The sequence below is a fragment of the Equus caballus genome, chromosome 11, assembly GCF_041296265.1.
Source record: "Equus caballus isolate H_3958 breed thoroughbred chromosome 11, TB-T2T, whole genome shotgun sequence".
NCBI lineage: Eukaryota > Metazoa > Chordata > Mammalia > Perissodactyla > Equidae > Equus > Equus caballus.
The window spans coordinates 49,285,198-49,309,094 of NC_091694.1; the positions used below are offsets into that span (position 1 = coordinate 49,285,198).

General features: G+C 50.0%; 1 protein-coding gene across 3 annotated transcripts in view; it reads left to right on the top strand.

Moving 5' to 3' along the window:
• NLRP1 (NLR family pyrin domain containing 1) overlaps positions 1 to 23,897 on the top strand; it is a 51,356-nt gene that overhangs the window by 21,784 nt on the left and 5,675 nt on the right. For all 3 annotated transcript variants that reach the window (XM_023653314.2, XM_023653315.2, XM_023653316.2), the window contains 8 exons: positions 8,005 to 8,175; positions 8,767 to 8,937; positions 11,268 to 11,354; positions 12,951 to 13,042; positions 13,649 to 13,811; positions 14,182 to 14,405; positions 22,897 to 23,159; positions 23,707 to 23,832. In XM_023653314.2, coding sequence (XP_023509082.2) covers positions 8,005 to 8,175; positions 8,767 to 8,937; positions 11,268 to 11,354; positions 12,951 to 13,042; positions 13,649 to 13,811; positions 14,182 to 14,405; positions 22,897 to 23,159; positions 23,707 to 23,832 — 1,297 coding nt within the window. The remainder of the gene's footprint in view (positions 1 to 8,004; positions 8,176 to 8,766; positions 8,938 to 11,267; positions 11,355 to 12,950; positions 13,043 to 13,648; positions 13,812 to 14,181; positions 14,406 to 22,896; positions 23,160 to 23,706; positions 23,833 to 23,897) is intronic.

The window sequence follows — 23,897 nt, forward strand, 5'->3', positions numbered from 1 at the left end:
AGCTTTATTCACAGTTGCCAAAACTTGGAAGCAACCAAGACGTCCTTCAGTAGGTGAGTGGATAAATAAATTGTGCAACATCCATACAATGCATATTATTCAGCACAAAAAAAATGAGCCGTCAAGCTATGAAAAGACATGGAGGAAACTTAAATGTGTATTATTAGGTGAAAGAAGATAATCTGAAAAGATTACATACTGTATGATTCCAACTATGTAACATTCTGGAAAAGACAAAACTATCGAGACAGTAAAAAGATCAGTGATTGCCAGGAGTTAGTAGGGAGGGAAGGATGAATAGGCAGAGCATGGAGAATTTTTAGGACAGTGCCACTATTCTGTACGACATTGTAAGGGTGGATACGTGCCATTATATGTTTGTCCAAAACCGTAGAATGTACAACACTAAAAGTGAACCATAATGTAAACTATGAACTTTGGGTGATTATGATGTGTCAATGTAGGTTCACTGATTGCAGCAAATGCACCACCGTGGTGCCAGATGATAATGGGGGAGGCTATGCATGTGGAATCAAGGGGTATATAGGAACTCTCCATGCTTTATGCTCAATTCTGCTGTGAACCTAAAACTGCTCTAAAAAATAAAGTCTGTTTAAGAAAGAAGGAGGAGAGGGGACGAAGGAATAAGAAGGAGAAGGAGGAGGAGGAGGAGGACGAGGAGGGGGAGGAGGGGGAGGAGGAGGAGGAGGAGGAGGAGGGAGAGGAGGGGGAGGAGGAGGGGAAGGAGGGGGAGGAGGAGGAGGGGAAGGAGGGGGAGGAGAAGCAGCTCAAATGAATGACTTAAACTTCTAGCTTAAAAGACTTAAAAAGAGAGAGAGGGAGGGAGAGCAAGCATAACCAAAAGCAAGGAGAAGGAGGGCAATGATAGAGACTAAAATGGAAATAAATAAAATAGAGAGTAGAAAAATAATACAGAAAATAATGAAACCAAAAGTTGGTTCTTTGAAAAGATGAACAAAATGGAAAAAGTTTTAGCTACTGACTAGGATAAAAAGAGAGAAGATTCAAATTACTAAAATCAGGAATGAAAGAGGGGACATCACAACTGACCTCACAGAAAAATTTAAAAAGAACTTTAAGGGAATATTATGAAATATTATAAGCTAACAAATTAGATAACCTAGATGAAATGGACAATTTTCTAGGAAAACACAAACTACTGAAACTGATTCAAGAAGAAATGGAAAATCTGAATAGACCTATAACAAGTAAAAATATTGAATTAGTAAGCAAAACCTTCCTACAAAGAAAAGCTCAGGCCCAGAAGGCTTCACTGATGAATTCTACCAAACATTTAAAGAAGAGTTAGGGGCTGGCCCCATGGCCGAGTGGTTAAGTTCGCGCCCCCCACTGCAGGCGGCCCAGTGTTTCATTGGTTCGAATCCTGGGCGCAGACATGGCACTGCTCATCAAACCATGCTGAGGCAGCGTCCCACATGCCACAACTAGAAGGACCCACGAGGAAGAATATACAACTATGTACTGGGGGGCTTTGGGGAGAAAAAGGAAAAAAATAAAATCTTTAAAAGAAAAATAAAATAAAATAAAAAATAAAGAAGAGTTAACACCAATATTCTCAAACTCTTCAAAAAAATAGAAAAGGGAACACTTGCCAACCATTCTGTGAGGCCAGCATTACCCTGATAACAAAATCAAAGACAAGAAAAGGCATCACAAGAAAAAAGAACAACTACAGACCAATATCTCTTATGAATATAGACACAAAAATCCTAACAAAATGCTAAAAACGTATAAAAAGGATTGTACACCATGACCAAGTGGGACTTATCCCAGGAATGCAAAGTTGGTTTAACCTAGGAAAATCAATCAGTGTAATACATCATATTCATAGAATGGAGGACCAAAACCACATGATCATTTCAAAAGACACAGAAAAAGCATTTGACAAAATCCAACACCTTTTCACGTTAAAAACACTGAACAAACTATGAATAGAAGAGAACTTTCTCAACTTGATAAAGAGCACCTACAAAAAACACAAGCTAACATCATACTTAATGGTGAAAGACTGAATGTTTTCCTGTTAAGATCAGGAACAAGACAAAGATATCCACTCTTGCCACTTCTAATCAACATTATACTAAAGATTCTATCTAGGGCAATTAGGCAAGAGAACAAAATTTAAAACTTCCAGATTATAAAGGAAGAAGTAAAACTATATTTTAAACTGACATGATCTTGTATGTAGGAAATCTTAAAGAATCTACAAAAATACCTATTAGAACTAATAAACAAACTCAGCAAGGTTTTAGGCTACAAGGTCAACATACTAAAATCGATTGTACTTCTATACACTAGCAATGAACAATCCAAAAATGAAATTAAGAAACAATTCCATTTACAATAGCATCAAAAAGAATAAAATACTTAAGAATAAATTTAACAAAAGAAGAGCAAGACTTGTAAACTGAAAACTACAAAACGTAATTGAAGAAATTAAATAAGACCTAAATAAATGGAAAGATATCCCATGTTCATGAATTGGAAGATTGAACGTTGTTAAGATGTCAGTACTCCCCAAACTGACCCATAGATTCAATTCAATCCCTATCAAAATACCAGCTGCCTTTTTTGTGGAAATGGTCAAGCTGCTCCTAAAATTCAGATGCAAAGATAAGATTCATGTCTAGCCTTGGGGAACCCCCTCCCCCAGTGTTTAATGACCAGGAAAAGAATAGTCAACAAAGCCACCTGAGAAGGAGCAGCCAGGGAGGTGGGACGAACACCAGGAGAATGTGGTGTCATGGAACCCAAGGGAGCAGAGGATTTCAAAGAGGCTGCGACCTGCAGGGGCCATTACTGCTGGAGGGCAAGTAAAATAAGGGCTGAAAGTTGTCTATTGGATTACCTTAGCAGAAGCAGCTTTTGTGATGTGAGGGCACCAGAATCCAGGTTGGACTGGATGGAAGAGGGAGATGAAGGTGGAAAATGAGACCACAAATACAAACTCTTTTTTCAAAGACTTTGGTAGTGAAGAAGAGGAAAGAACTGAAGCAGAGGGGAATGTGGGAATGGCCAGAGGAAGCGGGGTGTGTGTGTATCCTTGCTTGCATTTAAGAAGGAAAAGACCTTAGTCTGAATGGCAGCGGAGAAGGGATGATGAAAGATACAAAAGGAGAAGGAGTAATTAATGGTCTCCCTTTCCTCAGAGGGAGAGACAGAAGACTGGCCTTGGAGGAGTGAGGCAACAGCTCCTCTACTGTAACAGGAGGGCGGGTAAAGACAGGGAAAAGGTAGGCACATAGGCACATAGGTTTGAGTGTGGGAAGCTGACAGGTTCCCATCTAATGGCTTCATTCTTCTCTGTGAAGTAGGAATTGAGTTTTCTGCTGAGAGTGTGAGGGTTGGGGTGTTACATGTTTGGGGAAGGTAAAATCTTGAAGTGGCCATTGTGGAGTCGGAGATTTCTGCCTGCCAGGTCTTGTTGAGTCCCATGTGAGAGTTGTGGCCATGATTCTTGATGTCAGCCATCAGCCCTGTTACTCAGGTGGCAGTGGGCATGGGGGAGCTGGAGAATGGCAGAGTTTGGGTTTAGCCAGAGGGATGTGATTAAAGGGTAAGAGGGTAAGACATTCATGATATCACCAGTGATGGACCATGGAATCTAAGCTAGATTCCAAGTGAAGAAAAGAAAGTGGTGAGAGATTGGGAGAAAGCAGAGGGTTGGGGATTGCTCACCGAAGAAGGTCTTAGTGGGAGAAGTTGAGCAAGCAGAGTAAGGAGGTAAAGCCAGCCTTTGTAACTTCCTGTGGCCACAGGAGGCTGCCCCATCACTCCTAAAACCATTCCAGTGCTAACCCCCCGAGTGTAGGAAAGGGAAAGAGAAAATGGTTTTGAAGGGACTCAGAAATCCTGGTTCCACCTCAAATTTCCCACCCTATTGGGAAGACACCAATCTACAATGTGCTTCTTACATTGGTTTAGAATTTCACAATTTCCATCCATCATCTTCTTGGACCTTCAAATAAAACCTATGGAAATGGCAGAGCAGGGATGATTATTTCCATTTTCCAGATGATAAGAACTGAGGCTCAGGGAGGCTAATTGACTTGCCCAAATTCACACAGCTAGAAATGAGAGAACCAGGACACAAACCCATTGAGGGCACAACCCAGCACCAACACTACCTCTTTATTAGCAAAGCCAGGACTTGATTCATGCTGGCTCACTGGGGTTCTGTCATAAAAAGAAGGAGTTTTCCCCAAGATTATCAATCCTGGAACAGGCAGATGTGAATATTTTTCCCACTAGAAAAACTGGCTCTATACGGATGAGCTCAGAGCTTTACTGCCTGTGGATGCAAGACTATCTAAGACCCTCAAGCAAAGACCTAACTAATGATTGAGTTTCTCTTGAAATAAGTTGAATAGGCTAGAACCAAGGTTGCTGGGGTGTTTGTTTTTTGTGTGCATGCAGAATTGAGCATATTCCACAGACAAAGAAGAAGAAATTGGTAGAGGAGAGGCTGGACATCTGAAAGAGGGGATGCCAGAAAGAGCAATGTCACGGGGGAAGCAGAAGGGCGTGGAATCAAAGACACAGGAAGGAAGAGCCTTGGCCCCCTCTGGGACAGAAGAGAAAGAGGGGGGCTTCATGAAAACTGAAATGTGAGGCCGCATGAAAGCTGAGGACGGAGAGGTGGAGGGAAGTCGAGGAGTTCAGGTCCCACAGCAGCAGCATTCTTTACGCACTGTTCTAAGCACATGGCATATATTATCTCCTTTGACCTTTGCAACCATTTTGGGCAAGACGCATGGTGAGTCCATGTTACAGATCAGTAAACCTGAAGATAAAGAAACCTGCCCCCAGTCTTCAACTCGAACTGGCAGGCAAGATTTGAACCCATGTCCATGTGGCTCCACAGCCTGTGTCCTTCACCAGCCCATTCCACTGCCCCGGTCAGGTGACCTCAGCCTCCTCACTGAAGTCCAAGGCCAAGCATCCTGGGTGGGGCTGGGGAGGAGTTGGGGATTTGAGGAAAGGGAAAACACACAGCATAGCTTGAATGATGAGTCATTCAAGGATGAGTAAACCCTCAAGAGAAGGGTTTGTTGAAGCTGAGATGGGTCCTGGGGGCAGGAATATGCCCAGTGGGAACCCGCATGTCAACAAGCAGGAAATCAGACAAGAAGATGGGTGGAACTCATCAGCCAGGGAGGGTGTGGGCTGGCAGGAGGAAGCCGTCAGGAAAGCAGGCGCGAAGCTACGAGGCGTGGTAGATGATGGGGCACAGAGCCACGTCAGTAGGGATATCTGCCAACTGGATCCTTATCTTTCTTGGGCCACATTCTGCAGCTCAAGGTTGGGGGCAGAGAAGGAAGCCAGAGCCTGTCTGGGGAGACACAACCAATGGCCAAGGGCGTTCTGAAATGTCAGGCGCTGGGACGTGTCTTTGATAAAGCTGACCTGGGATTCCAGGCTGGGTGGGGAAATCCAGGAGGAAGCCAGAAAGACCAAGGAGGAGGGAAAGCAGGTCCTGTGTGAGCGAGGAAAGACAGCGATTTTCGAGTGGGGGCCTCTGATGTCCAACCAGGACGATAAGCAGGCCCCACCTTCAGCTTCCTCCCTCCTCAGGCAGGGCCTCTCCCACGACCACACCCCGTGACCCCTCCCCACAGGCACCTGCCAAGTCTCCATCTGCTGCTCCAGGCTCAAACCCAATGCCCCCCTCCAGAGTGTCCCAGAGGCTCCTCAGCTCAGCGTATTCTAAACTAGACCTTACCCCCAACCAAAGAAAACCTGCTCCTCCTCTCAGGACCACTACAAAGTTTCAGGATCCAGAAACAGAATCAAAATGCAGTGCCCTTGCTCAAAAATCAGGAAAAAATGCCACTGACAAGACTAAGATAGAAATTTTTTTCCTCTTCCACAGTCTCTCTCTCAACCTATCGTGGTGTTTTTTATTTGCTGTTTAATATTGCACTGTCTCTCACATGGGGATGCTAGCAGATGTGTGCAGACCCTTGCAGCTGCCTGGAAGCACTGCCAACAATTCAGCGTGTGCACACAGCCCACCAGATGCCAGGTTTCTCCTCCCACCAGCCGCCAGACCCATGCACCGTGCCCTAGAGTGGGTAAAAAAGTTAAGCCAGACACCCACCACCCCAACCCACAGCACATGGGAGAACCCCAAGGACTGCCACCCTAACCCAAAGTAGATAGGAGATCCCCCACCAGATTACTACCAGGATGCACGAGGTACCTGGATCAGCAGTGGGTGAGAGACTTACCCCCACCAAATCACCAAATGTGCCGTGGTGCTGCCAGCCCAGAGCAGGATGGCTGCCTCCATGCCCTTCTCCAAGATGCCCAACCCAGATCCTCACCATGCCTGATCCGGGCGCCCATGGGGACAATGGTCAATGGGCAGAAGGAAAGGCTAGGGTAGGTCCCACTGCATCAGGGGACAGGGGAGTGGGTGGCCAAGAACTCTTCAGGCAGAAGGAGGGAGGTGGCAGGAGATGGGGACACACAGGAGCCAAAGCTCCAGTGTCCCATCAGACTTTAATTACAAAACACAAATTCAAAGAAAAATTATTAAGAAATTCAAGATGGCAACCAGATTATTAAACCCCAAGGACAGGACCATGTGCAACTGCACTGGTTGTACATCCATGAAGCTGACCTTGCCTCCTCTCACACTGACTCTCTCAGTAAGTGGCAGCAGCTTCAGCTCTGCACCTGATGGAGAAGCCTCCCCGATCCCCACATCTAGAGGCACCGAGCGCTGTTGGGTCCACCAGAAAAGTCTCCCACAGCCAGTGCTCTGACCCAGGTGCTCATCCGCTCCCACCTGGACCACTGCTTCCTGCCTCGCCCCATCCAACCATCCTCCACTCGCTGTCAGGCATCTTTCCAAAGCAGTGCCCAGAACACATCACTACCCTCCTCAAGAACTGTCACCGGCTCATCACTGCCACCTGAACAAGGTCCAGACAGCTAATAATGACATGGGAGACCTACCAGTATCTCGATATTTTCCAGCTTTACCCTCAAACTTCATCTCCCCTCGTGTAGCCTTTATGCCAATGTCACTAAACTAAACACACGCTGTAATTTCACATCCACTCTGCCAGCCGGTCCCCTTCCTCCACCCTCATCTTGGTGAACTACTCGTCATTCAAGGACACATACGTCTTCTCCTCCTTCCCTCGTCAAAATTAGTCACTCCTTCTCTGCCTTCAGCTGCGCCTGGCTTGCCCTCCTTGACACTATTGCATTCATTCATTCACCACATACTTATTAAGTGCCTACTATGTGCCAGGCACTGCCCTAGGCACTCAGCTACAACTAGCAATGAAAATGGGCAAAACTCCTTCCTCATGGAGCTTACATTCTGGAGCAGGGGGAACAAAAAGCCAGATAAATAAGTAAAATATATTGTATGTGGTTTGGGCTATAGAGAAAAGTAAAGCAGAAAAGGGTAGGGGGTGGGCTGGGTGTGTAATTTTAAACGGGGAGAGCAGTGAAGCAAGACTTCACCATGGTGACTTTTGAGCAAAGACCTGAAGCAGGTGAGTGAACAAGCCATGAGATAGCAGGTGAGAAGATCGTTCCAGGCAGAAGAAACAGCAGGTGCAAAGGCCCTGAGGTGGGACCATGCCTGGAATATTTAAGGAACAGTGAAGATGCAGCTAAAAGGGATATGAGATGAGGACAGAGATGACAAAGAGTCAGATCTCCAGGGTCCCATAGACAAGGACAGGACCTTGATTTTAATTCTGATGACATTGGAAGACATGGGAGGGTTTTGATCAAAAGACAGCCGAAAACTGACTTACTGTTATTTGTTTCTATGTCTATCCCTCAGAACCTATGCATTTCAAGGGGCACTGGGGGGTCTTACTGACCTCTGCCAAGCCCACAGGCCTGGCTCAGAGTAGCTGCTCAATGGGTGCTTGTGAGTGTTTGTGGAATCAACAGGTGAGTAAAGTCAAGGCCACCGGTGTATGTCTCCCGTAGATTGGCCAGCTGTGGCCTCACAGCTGAAGGCTGCAAGGACCTCGCCTCCGGGCTGAGCGCCAGCCAGACCCTGACGGAGCTGGAGCTGAGCTGCAATGTGCTCGAGGACGCCGGAGCCAAGCACCTTTGCCAGGGGCTGAGACAGCCAAGCTGCGTGCTGCAGCGACTGCTGTAATTGCTCCTCATTGACACTACTTTGTGGGGTGGGCGCAGGGAGGCGGAGGGAGCTGCCCTCCCACCACGGGGCAGAGAGAAGGTGAGAGCTCAGGGGCGTGGCCAGGATGCACCCTTGATTCCAACTAAAGCAATCAGATTCCTCCTCAACCCTTGCTCTTATATTAGAAGCTCGGTCTTTTTTCTCCCGTGTAGTGGATGCCCTTAATGTTGAAACCCACCAAGCATCCCACGTCAGCTGACGCTGTGTGTTTGGCAGGGCCAAAGTGGTTAACACTTAGACAAGTGGGACAATGGGACAATGGGTCAATTCAGCGTCCGAGATTGGCATGGCGAGTGGGCAGGATTCATGGGACTCATGCAGGGGTGAGGAAGGAAGGCTGCCTGCATCTTGAGTGGCTCCTTGGCTGCAGCAGGAAAATGTAAGTCTCCCAGTTCACTGCAAGCCAGACATCTCTTTATCTTCCTTTAATGTCACTGCGGACCACCAAAGGGCCACGGTACTAGAAAGGGAAACCAGACCCCAGTCACCCGGAGGAGAGGGCCCTCAGGATAATGCCTGTGGGCCTGTGTGCATCTCTCCTGCAGGCTGGTCAGCTGTGGCCTCACGTCTGGCTTCTGCCAGGACTTGGCCTCCGTGCTGAGTGCCAGCTCCAGGCTCACAGAGCTGGACCTGCAGCAGAACGAGCTGGGCAACCTCGGCGTGAAGCTGCTCTGTGAAGGGCTCAGACGTCCTACCTGCCAACTCATGCTCCTGTGGTAAGGCCCTGTGGGTGCCTCTGGGCAGAGGGCAGGGAAGTGGTGGGGAGGGGTGGCAAGGGATGCAGGTGCCATGAAATTGGACAGGGCAAGGAATAGGGACAAAGAAAAGCACGGTCAGCCTGGCTTCCTTACAAGCGCTGCCACTTACTTAGGCCGCGTGACTTGGGCAGGTCTTCGTCTGAGCCTCGGTTTCTTCATCTGTATAATGGGTCTATCATAACTGCTTCATCGACTGTAATGAAACAAAAGGCATGTAAAAACCAGAACAGTGGTGGGAATAGAGCTGAGCCGGATGAGAGGATAACTATTAGTGAGGCCGAGTGTTCTGAGGGGACTCCCAGGTTCACTTCTCCACTCCAGGGTGGTGCTTCCTCCATTCCTCCGTTCCTCCGTCCCTTCACTCATTCCTTCATTCATTGCACGCCTCCTATCAAGCACTGGACCAGGCCCTGAGGATGCAATAGTGAGCACGCAGAGGCGGCCCTGCCCTCCTGCAGCTTACACTCTAGTGGGAACGAGATAGACTTTCCTCACATATTAACACGCACACATGTATTTCCAAACTCCACGGAGTGCTGTGAAGGGAAAGCGCAGTGCCTTATGTGAGGGGTAACATGCGGGGAGGACGGAACTAGAGTGAGGGGCCAGCGAGGGATTCTCTGAGGAAGCGACACCAGGCCAAGATCTAAAGCAGAACTAGTTGACCGGGCCCAGTCTGAGGGTGCAGTCCAGACAAAGAGAATATATGGGGGAGGCCCCGGGACAGAAACGGGCTCAGAGCACGGGAGACCCATGTGGCCAGAGTGCGGTGAACCCCAGCCCTCATCTCCCATCCTGCAGGCCCCGAGAGCCGCGTCCTTCTCTGAGCAGCCACTCCCCAAGCTGTCTCTCGGCCGCTTCCTCTTTCCTTCACGTCCTGAATACAAGTCCACAGGCTATTTCTGGCTGGACACTCCCTGCAGCTCCTGGTTGGGGCCCTGGGACACACTCAGAGAGCTGACAGGGGCCCCAGAGCCCCACCTGTCTGGACCCCTCTGGTCCTGCACTGAGGCTCCAGCCAGCTCTCGGAGGGGCTCTGTGAAGCAGGGCCCTGGCTTTCCTCAGCCAGGCCTCCCTCATTGACTCTGCAACCTAAAGGAGGAGGGGTCAGAGCAGGGTAACCGGCTTCGCAGTCCGCCTGTGGGAGCTCTCCACGCTGACTCGGACCCTTTCCACCCAGGGAACTGCATCCCTGGGGATGGCACCTTCGCTCCCCAGCCCACTCCCCACCGAGCATTTCTGCTCTCTCCATCTCCTCTGTGTTGAAGGGCCTCTCCAGAGCTGGGCCTTTGCAGGCAGATCCGGTTCATGCCCCAGCTGACCAGGGACTGGTCAAATCTTGGTTGCCTCAGGGCAGCTTGCTCTCTGATGCCCTGTGAAGGTTTCTGCCTCCTTCCTTCCTGGAGCCCGGGACCTGGTTGAGAAGGACCACCTTTGACATCGTGGGCTCCATCCCCTCCCCAGGCGGAGAACAGCTCTGATGGCAGTCATGAGTGAGGTGTGCCCCGCCCTTTACAGGGCGCCAGGTCTCTTCACCTGCCTTGTCCATGGCTCACAACAGACAGAGCAGGTCCTTCCGTGCTAGACATGAGGACACAGAGGCCCAGAGAGGGCAACGGCTATCCCAAATCCAACGGGAAGCCCCAGAACACACGGCCTGCGAGATGGAAACAGGGCACTCTCTTTCCAACAAACCTCTATCCCCTGGGAAGCAAATCCCAGGACCTACCCCCAGGTGGTCATTTGGGCAAATGGCTGTTCTGTGGCGGACGTTGTGAAGAGCTGCCCTGATCCCCTTCAGGAACGAAGCCGTAACCCCTAGCCATTGGGAATGCTGCTGGCAGCCAACTACAGGGCTGGCCTCTGCCAACGATGGCCATCTCAACCAAGGCGACCTCACCTTCCTGGGGTGGCCTACGTCCAATGACTGACTGGTGATAGGGTAGAAAGACCCAGCCCCTCATCCTAATTTGGGACAGCTCTGAAGGGCCATCCCAGCTTCAGAACCCCCCGCAGAGTTGGCTGAGGTCTGCGTTGAGATTGCATCACAGCCCAACTTCCCCTTCTGTGCAATCCTGCTTCCCTCTCTTCCTTTGCCCTGTATGTTGACCCAAGAAGACACCCTAATAAACCTCCTCACTCTACTTTCCATCTCAGAGCCCAATTCCCAGGGAAACCAACCTGTGACAGGCTCCCAAAGGAGGTGGCAGATTCCTCGCCTCTGGGCCTTGAGGACCTCAGGGTCGTATGGGGGTCCCAGGAGAACTCGATTTCCTTTGTGCTTGCAGGCTGGACCAGACCCAGCTGAATGAGGAGGTGACGGAGATGTTGCGGGCCCTGGAGAAGAACGCTCAGCTGCTCATCCTCAGCAGATGGTAAGGCGGGGAGACCCAGAACTTTGCAGCTGGCCCAAAGCCAAGAGATGGGGGAGAGACTTGGGGTGTGACAAAGGGAGCAGAGCCGGGAGAAAACCAAGAAACCACAGCAGCCAGAGTGAGGTTTGGTTGGTTGGTTGGTTGTCTGCTACAAATAGAATCACGTCACTCCTCTGCTTAAATCCTTCCATTAGGTGAATAAGGAAATGAACAATGAAAAAAGTGAATGAGTGAGTGGGTGAGATTTGGAACATGGAAAGCAGTGACCGCCAGGGGGAGACAAAAGACAAAGAGAGCAAGGCTTGGGGACCAGACCACCCCACCACTCCTCAAACACACACATAGACACACGCCCCGTGCTTGAGGGGCAAGCCCCTGGGAGAGCAGTCATCTCCCCTCCCCCCTCCCCCGGGGAATCTGCTACAGCCCCCAAGTTCTCCCAGTTTGGTGCATTTGCCTGTTATTGCAAAGTGCACCTGTCCCGGGGTTCTTGGCTACTGTGTCTCAGATGAAATGGAAGGGAAAGGGCGCCTAGGCTTAGGAGGAACAGCCATTCATCACTGGAGAAACGGTTCCCTGCAGACCCACGGTATGTTAGACACACTGCAGTGAGCAAGGGCCAGGAGCTTAGTCCAGGAGGGAGACGGGCACAAGCGACCCCCAGCCTGTATAATCGCACCTGGGGTCAGTGTGAGTGTATTGCTGGGCCCACCTGTCCAGAGGAACTGTGCTGAGCTCTGAAGGATGGGAGGGGTTAGCTGGGCCGAGAAGGGGTCAACTCCAGGCAGAGGTAGAGGCTCTGAGCTTAGCTCCTTTGAGGAATAGAAGAAGGCCCGGTGTCTGGAGCAGTGTTACCCAAAGTGTAGGCCATAGACCAGCAGTGTCAGCATCAGCATCACCAGGGAGCTCGTCAAAAATGCAGTCTCGGGCCCCACTCCAGACCTGCAGAACCTGAATCTCTGGGGGGGGTCAAGGAATGTGTGTTTTAACAAGCCCTCCAGGTGATTTTCAACACCGCGTTTGAGCAGCGCTGGTCTAGAAGTGAGTGAGTAGGGGAGAGTGACACAGGTGGGATTAGGGGGTGGAGGACACAGGGGCACAGTAAGGCCTTTTGGGCCATGTTAAGAACTTTCAATTTACCCCAAAAGCAATGAAGAGACATTTCAGGGCTTCAGCAGTGAAGTGATGTGCCAGATTCATATTTCAAGATCAGCTGCTGTGTAGAAAATGCACTGGAGAGGGGCAAGAGCAGAAGGATGCTACGGTGGTTCAAGCACAGACGCCAGGCCTGGGACTAGGGTGGAGGCCATGCAGGTGGAGAGAAGAGAATAGAATGGAAAGCTATTTTGGAGGTAGTGACTAGGAGATCAGTCAGCTTTCGGAGGGGGCATGGGAGGAGTCAGGACGACACCCCAGTTCTGGCACGGATGACTGGGCAGATGGGGGGCCATTCACAGAGACAGGAACTATGGAAAAGCTCAGACGGGGGCCATGAGTTCAAATTCAGATGAGCTGAATTTAAGCAAGGATGCCTCGTAGACAGGTCTAGCTTCCTCCAAGATCTCAAGGAGAATGAACAACTAACTCTGTGTCTAGGAAGCCGAGTGTGACGACCCCTAACGAAGGCCGGGATGGAGGAGAGATGAGTGAAAACAGGTGCTCACTCAAGCGGCAGAGAGCAGAATCAGGTAGTTTGAAGGGGCCAGGCTGACAGCCTCACAACAGGATGGCTCCTGGGGCAGCTGTGGAAGGTCATCCCCTCCATCCCCCTGCCTCTGGTTCGGGACAGGGCAGTTTCCTCACCTAAGAGAGCCCGCCCCATGCAAAGTCTCCCACTCCTAGAACTTTCTGCTTCCCTCTCTCCCAGCCTCGGGAACTGGGGCTGTTCCTCTCCAGAACATATGTGGCATGTCTCAGACTCTGAGCCAGGGCCCAGTCTCCGAAGGCCCACTCTGGGCTTCTGAGGTCTGGGCATCACCTCTCCATTCCTGCCCATTCATCTTTTGAGCCATGTTCCTCTCATAAGCTGCCCACCTGGGGCATGCTGGGAAAAGCGACACTTCTGGATCTTGGGAAAGGGCAGGTGGGCAGGGGTTGGGTCAGGGGGCAGCAGGATTGGGCCTCCCCAGAGAGCAGGCGGGCAACCCAAAAGCAGGAACAGAGGCTGCAGACACATGCCTGCCACAGTCCAGGCAGATCAACCTTGGGAGGGGCCCCTCCAAGGTCCAGCCTTCAAGGGCTGGTGGAGACCAGACAGAAGAACCTAGAGCTGACCACTGCCCTGCCTGTTCCAGAGAGCAGCTCCCCTCAAGTGGTACAGGTGCAACCCCTCTTTCTGCCTTTCCCTGCCTCTCCGGGGGACCCGCACGTGGAGCCTCTGGAGACCAAAGATGACTTCTGGGGCCCCATGGGTCCTGTGGCTACCGAGGTGGTTGACAAAGAGAGGAGTCTGTACCGGTGAGTGAGCGGGCTCTGCTAGCCCAGGCTGGCCTCTGCCACCCTACCATCCCTACACTGGGCCCCCACAGACGGTCAGCACCCCACCCACAGTTCATCAGGTCCCCTCCCCTTCCAAGCCAGCAGGCAGGCACAGGGCTGAGATACCAGGTGGGGGCTTTTATTATGGAAAAAGAGGTTTTATTAGGAAAATTTTCAAACATACACAAAAAGGAGCCAGAACTCAAAGTCAAATCTGTCTGACGCCAACATCTCAGCTTGTAGCCACTCGGCTAAATCCACAGTGCCCTGCATGGGGTCTGGCATCAACGATGCGCTCAGTGAGTTTGTGTAGAGTAATTCAGTGTCTACCTCTCCCTGTTTCTCCCAGAGTTCACCTCCCCATGGCTGGCTCCTACCGCTGGCCCAACACAGGTCTCCATTTTGTGGTGAGAGGGCCAGTGACCATCGAGATTGAATTCTGTGCCTGGGGCCAATTCCTGGACAGGACTGTCCCACAGCACAGCTGGATGGTGGTAGGGCCTCTGTTTGACATCAAGGCTGAGCCAGGAGCTGTGGCAGCTGTGTACCTCCCTCACTTTGTGGTCCTCCAAGGTAAGCAAGAGCGAGGGGTGGAGGGAAGTGATGGTGGAGAGAACAGGCCTGAAGGGGGCTTTGGATGGCAACATGCTGGGGGAGGAGCTCGGGGCTTCCTTAGAGACACTGAGAGGGTTGTAGAGTGGGGACGGCTTTTCCCTCATTCCCCAGTGCTCTGGGCATACCTTTTTTGAAGTATATTTCTCTCCCAGCCTCATAATTATTTTTGCCTGAATTCCTTGCAAGTTTCCCTATATAGAAACTGTTCTCCTCCATAGCAACAAGAACTGGCACTTAGTAAGTGCTCTTCACATAGCTTGTATCACTCACGGTCCCAGCAGGAAACAGATGATATGCTGTTGAGGTTTTTGAAGAGATTTTTCAAAGACAGCACTATTTACAAAGTAAGTCTAAGTGAACTCACAAGAATGTTGGGGTACCTAGGGACTAGTAATGAGAAGAAACCATGTCACCAGATTCCATTTGAGAGCTGCAGCCACGAAAGGGGGGCTTCCCAGTAGGATATGTAGTCAGAAAGAGTAATGGACTTATGCCCACCTCGCTCACCTCCAGAGACTTCCCACAGATAAAGTGCCAAGAAATATAAGTTCACGGTCAAAAATCTCAGGAACAGCAAACAAGGTACCATAAGTGAAAATCAATGGAAACTACAGGTACCAGAATCAGTCCCATAAAGACTCAGACATTGAAATGACCACGAACAGAACACAAAATAAGTACGTTTCATATGCTTAAAGCCATAAGTAGTCTTAAAAAATATGAGCAAGAAGCAATAAACCATTAAAAATTGTCAACTGAGTTTGGAAACAAACTGAATTTATAGAAAATATAGGGGAAAAAAGATTAAGTGGCAGGGAGGATGGCATGAGGAGGCTTAACATGCATCTAATCAGAATCCAAAGGAATAAGATAGAGAGAATGGAGAAGATGCAGTACTCAAAGAGAGAATTTCTAAGAAATTTCTAGAATTGCTGAAAGTTGTGACTTCTCATAATGAGAAATCTCAAAAATCAAAAAAAAAAGAGAGAGAAATCAGCACTAGACCCATTATAATGAAACTACAGAATACCAAAGTCAAAGGGAAGGTCTTGACAGCACCCAGAAAGAAAGATAAATTATCTAGCAAGGTACTGCAATTAGGCAGACAACTGACTTTTGAACAGCAGCAATGGAAGGCAGAAGACGATGCAATGACATCTTCAATCTACTGAGAAAATAGCCGTCAATCAAGAAAATTGTAACCACAGAAAAATTATTTTTTTTAAGAAGAGAATAAAACAGATTTTTTTAAAACAAACTAAAACCAAGAGAGCTTTCTACAAGCAAATCCTGACTAAAGGAAATTCTAAAGGATGTACCCCAGGCAAAAGGAGAATGATCCCACACGGAAGGTGTGAAGTGCAAGATGGAACGGTCAGCAAAGATTCTGAGATGTGTATGGGTACGTCTAAGAAAACATGAACTGGATAAATCAACAATAATAATGTCTGATGCCAGGGATTTAAAAGAGAATGAAAATGCCAACGACAATAGCAAAGAAGAGTGTTAAAGAATTCTAAGGGTTCTTTTTTTTTGAGATTTTTATTTTTCCTTTTTCTCCCCAAAGGCCCCGGGTGCATAGTTGTATATTTTAGTAATAGGTTCTTCTAGTTGTGGCATGTGGGATGCCGCCTCAGCATGGCCTGATGAGCGGTGCCATGTCCATGCCCAGGACCCGAGCTGGCAAAACCTTGGGCCACTGAAGTGGAGCTCACGAACACAACCACTCAGCCACGGGGCCGGCCCCAGAATTCTAAGGTCTTTGTGTTGTTCAGAAGGAAGGTAAAGACTGCACCAGTAGTGCTGTCCAGGTTAAAATGCTGAAACACTTCTGAACTGGCCAGGAAAGAAATTCTCCACTTTCTGAGACCACGAATGACCTCACATCATACAGTGCTGGCCACAGAGGTGAGTAACAGGGCCTGAGTGTGGTGCAGGCATGAATGGCGTGGCCGAGGCAGTATCAGGCCAGACACTCAGGGTAGGCAGGAGGGTCCGAGCCTGTTGGGCAGCAGGAGGGGGCATCAGGAGCACTGTTGTTGGCAGGGGCTACAGCACGGGCTTTCCATACCAGGCCATGTGGGCACAGGGGGCATCAGGGGCCCACCCAGCCAGTGCTGAGTGCCAGGCACCCAGAGTCTATCAATTTAATGAGAAAGTTAGAAGAGTCTGATGCAGCTCCCCATGTCAGATCATGACTCAAACAGGAGCATCACTTAATTATGATAGAATGATTTAATAAACAATTTGTGTTACAGCTTATATCAGTTATAAGCACTTTTATGATATGTATGAAATAAAGGGGGATATGTTTTCAATGTTTCATTGGTATATTGATTGATACATTAATTTATAGTGCCAGCCCCATAGTTAAATATATTTGGTAACCTCTAGGTCAAGGGACTGATTTACGTTAGGTTTACATTAAAATATTAGGGTCAAATATATTAGGGTCAAAAATATTATAATCAGGGGCTGGCCCCATGGCCGAGTGGTTAAGTTCGCGTGCTCCGCTGCAGGCGGCCCAGTGCTTCGTTGGTTCGAATCCTGGGCAAGGACATGGCACTGCTCATCAAACCACGCTGAGGCAGCATCCCACATGCCACAACTAGAAGGACCCACAACGAAGAATATACAACTATGTACTGGGGGCCTTTGGGGAGAAAAAGGAAAAAAATAAAATCTTTAAATATATATATATATATTATAATCAAAGAATATATGTGCAAGAAGAATAATTTACAAACTAGTAGAAAGAAAAAGATGGAATGATAAAAATAACAAGCAGGGAACTGCCCAGCACCCAGGACCAGGGAAGGCTCATTTGTTGAGACCACAAGGCTTAGTAAACAATTCGAGCTGCACACCAGGAAGAGAGCATGGGGCGGGGAAATGACCAGGACCAAGGGGAAAGACTCGGGGATCCGGAGGCACATGGCTGGACAGACAGGGTCATTAGGGAAGGTTCCAGAGTAAAGCATGAGGGAGGGAGGAGCAAGATAGCTCCAGGGGCTGTAGAGGCCCACCACATGGGGGAAAGCTGGGGAGCCAGCACTGATGGCTCAGACCACAGCTAGGACAAGTTATTTCCTCGCACCTGACCATCTGCAGAGTGGTAAATATAGCCGCTACAGCAGCCATCCTGCCCCTCCCACAAAGTGAGACCTTGCCCAGGGGGTCTCTGCCAGGGACAGAGGGGCTTGGCCCATGGAGTCAATGGGTTCGGCTCTGCCCAGCAATGAGAGCACTTGGTCTGCCCTTGGCCTGCCATGCTCAGGGCTACACTGCCACGCTCCACTCTACGCCAAGACATTCTAGGAAAAACCTGCTACGTCCAAGGCCTGGAGCCAGAAGGCACCAGCAGTGCCCGAGAGGGCAGCGTGACTTTAGCACCTGCTCCCAGGCCCCCTTTCACACCAGCTCTCAGGGGTGGGTGAGCCCGCCACGCCCTGTCAGGAGGACACCCCAACCATGCCCTGGTCAGTCTTGTACATCCTTCTGGTAGGCCTAGGAAATGGGATTTGCCCAAGGAAGAAGTGGCCCTCCAAGGGCACAGGAATCTAGCCTAAGCCTATAGGCTGAAGGCCAGATGCGGACAGGAGTGAATTCACCAAGTTGGTGGCACTTTCTCTGAGGATTCCTGGGACGTGGCTAATCATAACAAATGAACGATTAACTGAGCGTTCTGTGCCTGATATCACACAAGGCAGTTCCATATGTATTGGTAGCATCTCAATTTTTGTAACGACCTGGTAAGTTAGGTACTATGATTTTTCCCTTTTGTATCAATGAGGAAATTGAAGCTCAGAGAGGTGAGGATGCTTCCCAGAGCTGGGGTCCTATTAACCCTGCAACGAGAGCTACATCCACACCCACCCCACACCTGCCCAAGCCCATGTGCCATCAGCCTTCCCTAGACCACCTTTGGACCCCACCCTGTGCCCGGACAGCACTTGTTCCCTTTGGATTCCGTACACAGGGCAAGAGGTGAAATGCACAAAGGCTGCTTGTAGCTCACCATGGCCACGCCCAGCCAGGAATCCCAGCCCCTCCAGGAATCCCTGCTGCCTGCTGCCTGGGCTGCAGCTGTCGGTTGTCCTGGAAACAATGACCTCACTGCCTAATGCGATACTAATTTAGGATTTGGGCACTGGCTGCTTCTTCACTGTCATTGGTGAGGTCCTATATCAAGTTATCAACTTTCCACGGTGAGTTTTCTCCCACTATAGAAGGAGCTTAGAGCTTTTAGTATCTCAGCTTCACCCCAGGGCCTCACAGAACTCGCCGCTCTGGGCAGTCTCATCCTCCTGCAGGACCAGCTCCATCACTTGTGAGGTCCAGAGCAAAATGAAAACAGGGGGCCCTTTGTTCAAAAGTTATTAAGTTTCAAGATGGCAACAGTAGAGCATTAAACCAAGCGTGAGGCCCTTATGAGTACAGAGCTCTGTGTGACTGCATAGGCCACGTGCCCATGAAGCTGGCCCTGTCCTTTCAGGTCCTTCACGCCCCCACTACCCATCTCCCCCAGCACACACAGACCCCTGCTCTCCACACAGCCCTTCCTCCAGGAAAGTGAGTTCACTCACTTTGGTGTGCTCGCTCCTCTGTGCTGCCCGTGGGGAAGGAGGGTACTCACACAGCCACCTGGGTGGGATCGTTCCCTGCTCCTCCGTCTCGCCCTCCCTGCCTGCCCCAGGAATGCACCTGCTCTAGATTGCTGGGAACTACCATGATATTTCACATGCCTCGAGTCTGTTGCTTCTCTGGAACCAATGCCTTCTGAACTGTACAGCAATAAAGTCCAAAAACTACTCAGGTTCAGCAAAATGCATCTTCAAAAGATCAGAGTAGCTTTTCCTTCCCAGACCCCAAGGGTTACCAGGAGGAGTGGGCCAAGTCATTTAAGGAAGAAACAGAAAGAACCACAACAGCCAGGTTGTGATGCTCTTGGTCAAGCTGCATTTTACCCATAACCATAGCATGTCACCCTTCTATCCAAGTGCTTTGCGGACACAGACTCGTTTAATCTTCAGAGTCACACTAGGAGGTGGACGCTGTTGTTGGCTCCACTTTGCAGGTGATGCAAGGAGTGGTTAAGTAACCTGCTCAGACTCTCAGAGGCAGTAAGTGGTTTTGCTGGGAGTCAAACTCCGGCAGCCCATGTCATTAACCACTTGGCCAGACAGCCCTCTATGCCCCCACCTTTATGTAGTGGGGCTCCCGGTGCCCCTCCTCCAGCAGGAAAGTCACTTTACCCTCAACAGCTCACCTGAGCCTGGAAGGTGCTGAGAACACATCAGCAGGAAGGGTAGGGCAGTGGAATCAGACCGTAAGGCCAAGGGCAGGGTTTAAATGAGAGAGAGCCCTCAGACTCCTGGACTGTGGGAGTGGCAGTGGCCCAAGGCTGGGAAGGAGGAGGGACAGCACGTGTGAGCTTTGCTCGTTGTTCTATTTGCTGTCTGTCTTCCCTGTTGGGCCATGAGCTCCAGGATTGCAGAGCCCGTGCTGTCCCTCTTCACAGCCATAACCACGGGGCCTGGATTGAGGAGCACAAGTAAACAGAAGTTTATTGTGTACTTTTGTTTAATAAAGGGATGTGAGTCCCTGGGCCCCGGATCCTGCCACAGAAACCCTCCTACCCTGTGATGGCTGGTTCTGAATATTTCTAATGAGACCAGTCAAAGGCAGCTCCAGAGAGAAAGTCTTTATGCCAGTGATACCTGTCCCAGTCACCACTCACCCTTCTTCCCCTTCAGACCAGGATCTTCTCTGTTGCTTCCTTTCTCCCTCCAATCGGTTAGCACAAATATACTCAGTCAGCAAGTTTGGATAAAGGGATTCTGTTACAGTCTATGGAAAGGGCAATATGCACACATAGTAGGATGACCAGCTCATCTTGGTTTGCCTGGGGTCATCTGATTTTAGCACTGAAAGTCCTGCATCTCTGGAACCCTTTCAGTTCTGGGCAAGCCAGGACAGTTGGTCACCCTAACAAGAAGGTGAGCTGGAGACACACAGCACCTTCCAGAATTCAGCCAAAATTAGCGTGGCACAGAGCAGTCTGAAAGTGCCACCACTGTAGTCAGAGGGCAGGGTTCTTGTCATAGGGCTCTGGCAGGCTTGTGACCTCGGGAAAAGCCCTTCCCTCCCAGGGTTTCAGTTCCCCCCATCTGACCTGTGAGGACATTCCAGTGCTGTGAAGGGCAAGGTGAGACCATCCACTTAGTGACACCAGTGGCAGTGCAAAGTGGCACCCGCTCTTGGAGAAGAAATTTGGCTAAAGCGGACAAGTCATAAAAATGTTCCAGGGGGCTGGCCTCATGGTCGAGTGGTTAAGTTCACCCGCTCTGCTTTGGCGGCCCGGGGTTTCACCAGTTCGGATCCTGGGCGCGGACACGGCACCGCTCATCAAGCCATGCTGAGGCAGCGTCCCACATGCCACAACTAGAAGGACCTACAACTAGAATATACAACTATGTACTGGAGGGCTTTGGGGAGAAAAGAAGAAGAAGAAAAAGATGAAGATGGGCAACAGGTATTAGCTCAGATGCCAATCTTTAAAAAGAAAAAAAATGTTCTCATCGTTTCACACACTTTTCTCATCCCCTGGGACTTATTGATTCCAAGGCAATAACCCAAGGGAAATCGAAAAGCTCTCTGCAGAAATATGTGCATATGGCAGCACTATTTATGATGGAGATAAGCTGGAAGCAACCTCAACACTGAAACAAGAGGTGAGTGGTGAATTCCAGGATGATGCATTCACTAGCAGGGAGTGTATGCTGCAGTCATTAGAAAGGTCTGACAGGGCCCTGCCCAGTGGCGCAGCAGTTGAGTTCACACATTCCACTTTGGTGGCCCGGGGTTCACAAGTTCAGATCCTGGGTGCAGACCTACGCACCACTTATCAACTCATGCTGTGGCAGGCGTCCCACGTATAAAGTAGAGGAAGATGAACACAGATGTTATCCCAGGGACAATCTTCCTCAGCAAAAAGAGAAGGATTGGCAGCAAATGCTAGCTTAGGGCTAATCTTCCTCACAAAAAAAAAAGGTCTGACAGATGCTTGCCACAATTTAACCTGACCTGGGAAAGGCAGGAGACAAAGCTACGTGGACTACAATGGAAACGTGGAAAGATGTTGCTGCAGAGAAAGACTAATGGAAAAGGGAAAGATGGTAATAGTTGTATTGTTTGATGAGATCACAGGTGAATTCTTCCACACTTTTTCAGATTGTGTACACCACTGTGGTGTTATTTTTCACCCCAAAAAAGCCATTAATAAATGAGAAAACTTAAGTAATGGTCTCCATGGCCCCTTCTGGCATTAACATCACTCAGCAGTGTTCTGATTGGAGCCCATGCAGCCTAAGAGCCTTGTCTGGCTTGCCAGATGCCCCTCTGTTGCCAGAAACCACCTGCATTGCGGCAGTTGCCAGGCAACACAGGGATGGAGCCAGGACTCCTGACCTCTAGGCCAGGGTTGCTCCCACTGCCAGCCTTCATCCCTCACGCTCTCTCTTGTGGTGTTAACATCCTCGCCTGGTGCACAGATCTGCGTTCTTGGCTGCAATCAAAGAAACCAATTCTGTCTGATTTAGGCAGAAAAGGAATGTATAGGATGATTCTTGAGTAGCTTATAGACTTAACAAAAGATTAGGCAAGCCTTTAAAAAAAGATGCAGCACCAAAAGGTGCTGAGAAACCAAGAACATAGCCAAGGTCACACAAAGAAAAATATGGGGAGACCTCTGTTGCAGACACAGCCACAGCAGGACCCTCCTGCCATGGTGGCCACTGGACTCTTGACTCTACTGCTGCTGCCAAGAGAATCTCTGTCTTTTCATCTTTGCTTCACCCCCTCAAGATCAAGGGCCTGGTTAGGAGCATCCACTTAGTCAAGTCTTGGTTGCACACCTGTGTCATAGCCACCAGGAAGTAGAGACTTCCTGAGTGGGAGGACCAGCTTGTCTCCTGCCAAGATCCACACATGGTGGAGAAGGAGGTTCTTCCTGACAGGAAGAGTCTGAACGGTGGGTGGCCAAATACTTGACAAATGTACACTACGCTTGGTCACTCCATTTCCACTATCCTTCCCTCCTCCTTGTTCTCCAGCTGCCTGGAGACAAACCTGCCAGCATCACTAACGGCCCTCACAGTTACAGACTTCACACCAGCACAGGTTATCATGGGGTCAGTGTCTGTCCCAGCTCCAGGGCCAGGGACTGGGCCTGTGTATGGATTTGGCTCAAGGGAGTTCCTACAGTGCTCCCACCCTGGAGACAGTATTGCCGACATCCCCCAAAGGCTCCAGACCCAGCCATGCCCCCTTCCCTGGCTGAGTGCCCCATGAAGGCCACTAAGCCTACACCCTGCGACCCCACTGCTCCAGCCAAGCCTGACTCAGTCAGGGTACTAAATCCTCACCTCTTGAATCCATTCTTTGACAGGGGCCCATGTGGACATCTCCCTGTTCCAAGTGGCCCACTTTAAAGAGGAGGGGATGCTCCTGGAGAAGCCGGCCAGGGTGGAGCCATGTTACGCAGTCCTGGAAAACCCCAGCTTCTCCCCGGTGGGAGTTCTACTGAGAATGATCCATGCTGCCCTGCCCTTCATTCCCGTCACCTCCACCGTGTTGCTGTACTATCACTTTCAACCTGAGGAAGTCACCTTCCACCTCTACCTGATCCCCAACGACTGCACCATTCGGAAGGTGGACTAAGAGCCAGAAAGGGCGGGCCAGGGTGGGCTGTGAGCAATCATGAAATGCAGCCAGAGAGCCCCCCAGATGGGTCAACTGGGAATAAGGATAGGCCTCTTTATAAAAGGGTACCTTGAAGTGGGTGAATAATCCTGCCCCCTGCTCAGCCATGGACTGGTCTCCTGGCTCCCTAAGGTCTCCCCCAGTGGGGTTTGCTGCTCCCTCACTCATCTCTGGGCAACCTTTTGCAGACTCTTTCCAGGTGTCAAAAGGATGGGAAGGCCCCATGCCCAGAACTCTCTCCTTTCCCCAGTTCTCACTTCTTCTCTAGCAATGCCCCGAGACCCCCCCTGAACTTAGCCAAGGCCAAGGGTGGGCTTTCTGTGTAGCAGTGCATGGGGGGAGAGGGGTGCAGGGGTGGTACAGCCCCCCCTTCCCACACAAACACAGAGAAGCACCACGTTACTTTATTCAGACCAGACTCCATAGGACGGAATCTCTGAGCCAGACACCAGACACAGCCACATCTCCCTTGATCGTTGTTCTGTATGCTCCTTAGGCCATAGACGATGAAGAAAAGAAGTTCCAGTTTGTGCGAATACACAAGCCACCCCCGCTGACCCCACTCTACGTGGGCTCCCGCTACACTGTGTCTGGTTCAAAGAAGCTAGAAATAATCCCCAAGGTGAGCAGCCCAGATGTTCGCCCCTCACTGGGATCAGAGGTCACGCTTGGGAATACCTGTGGGGC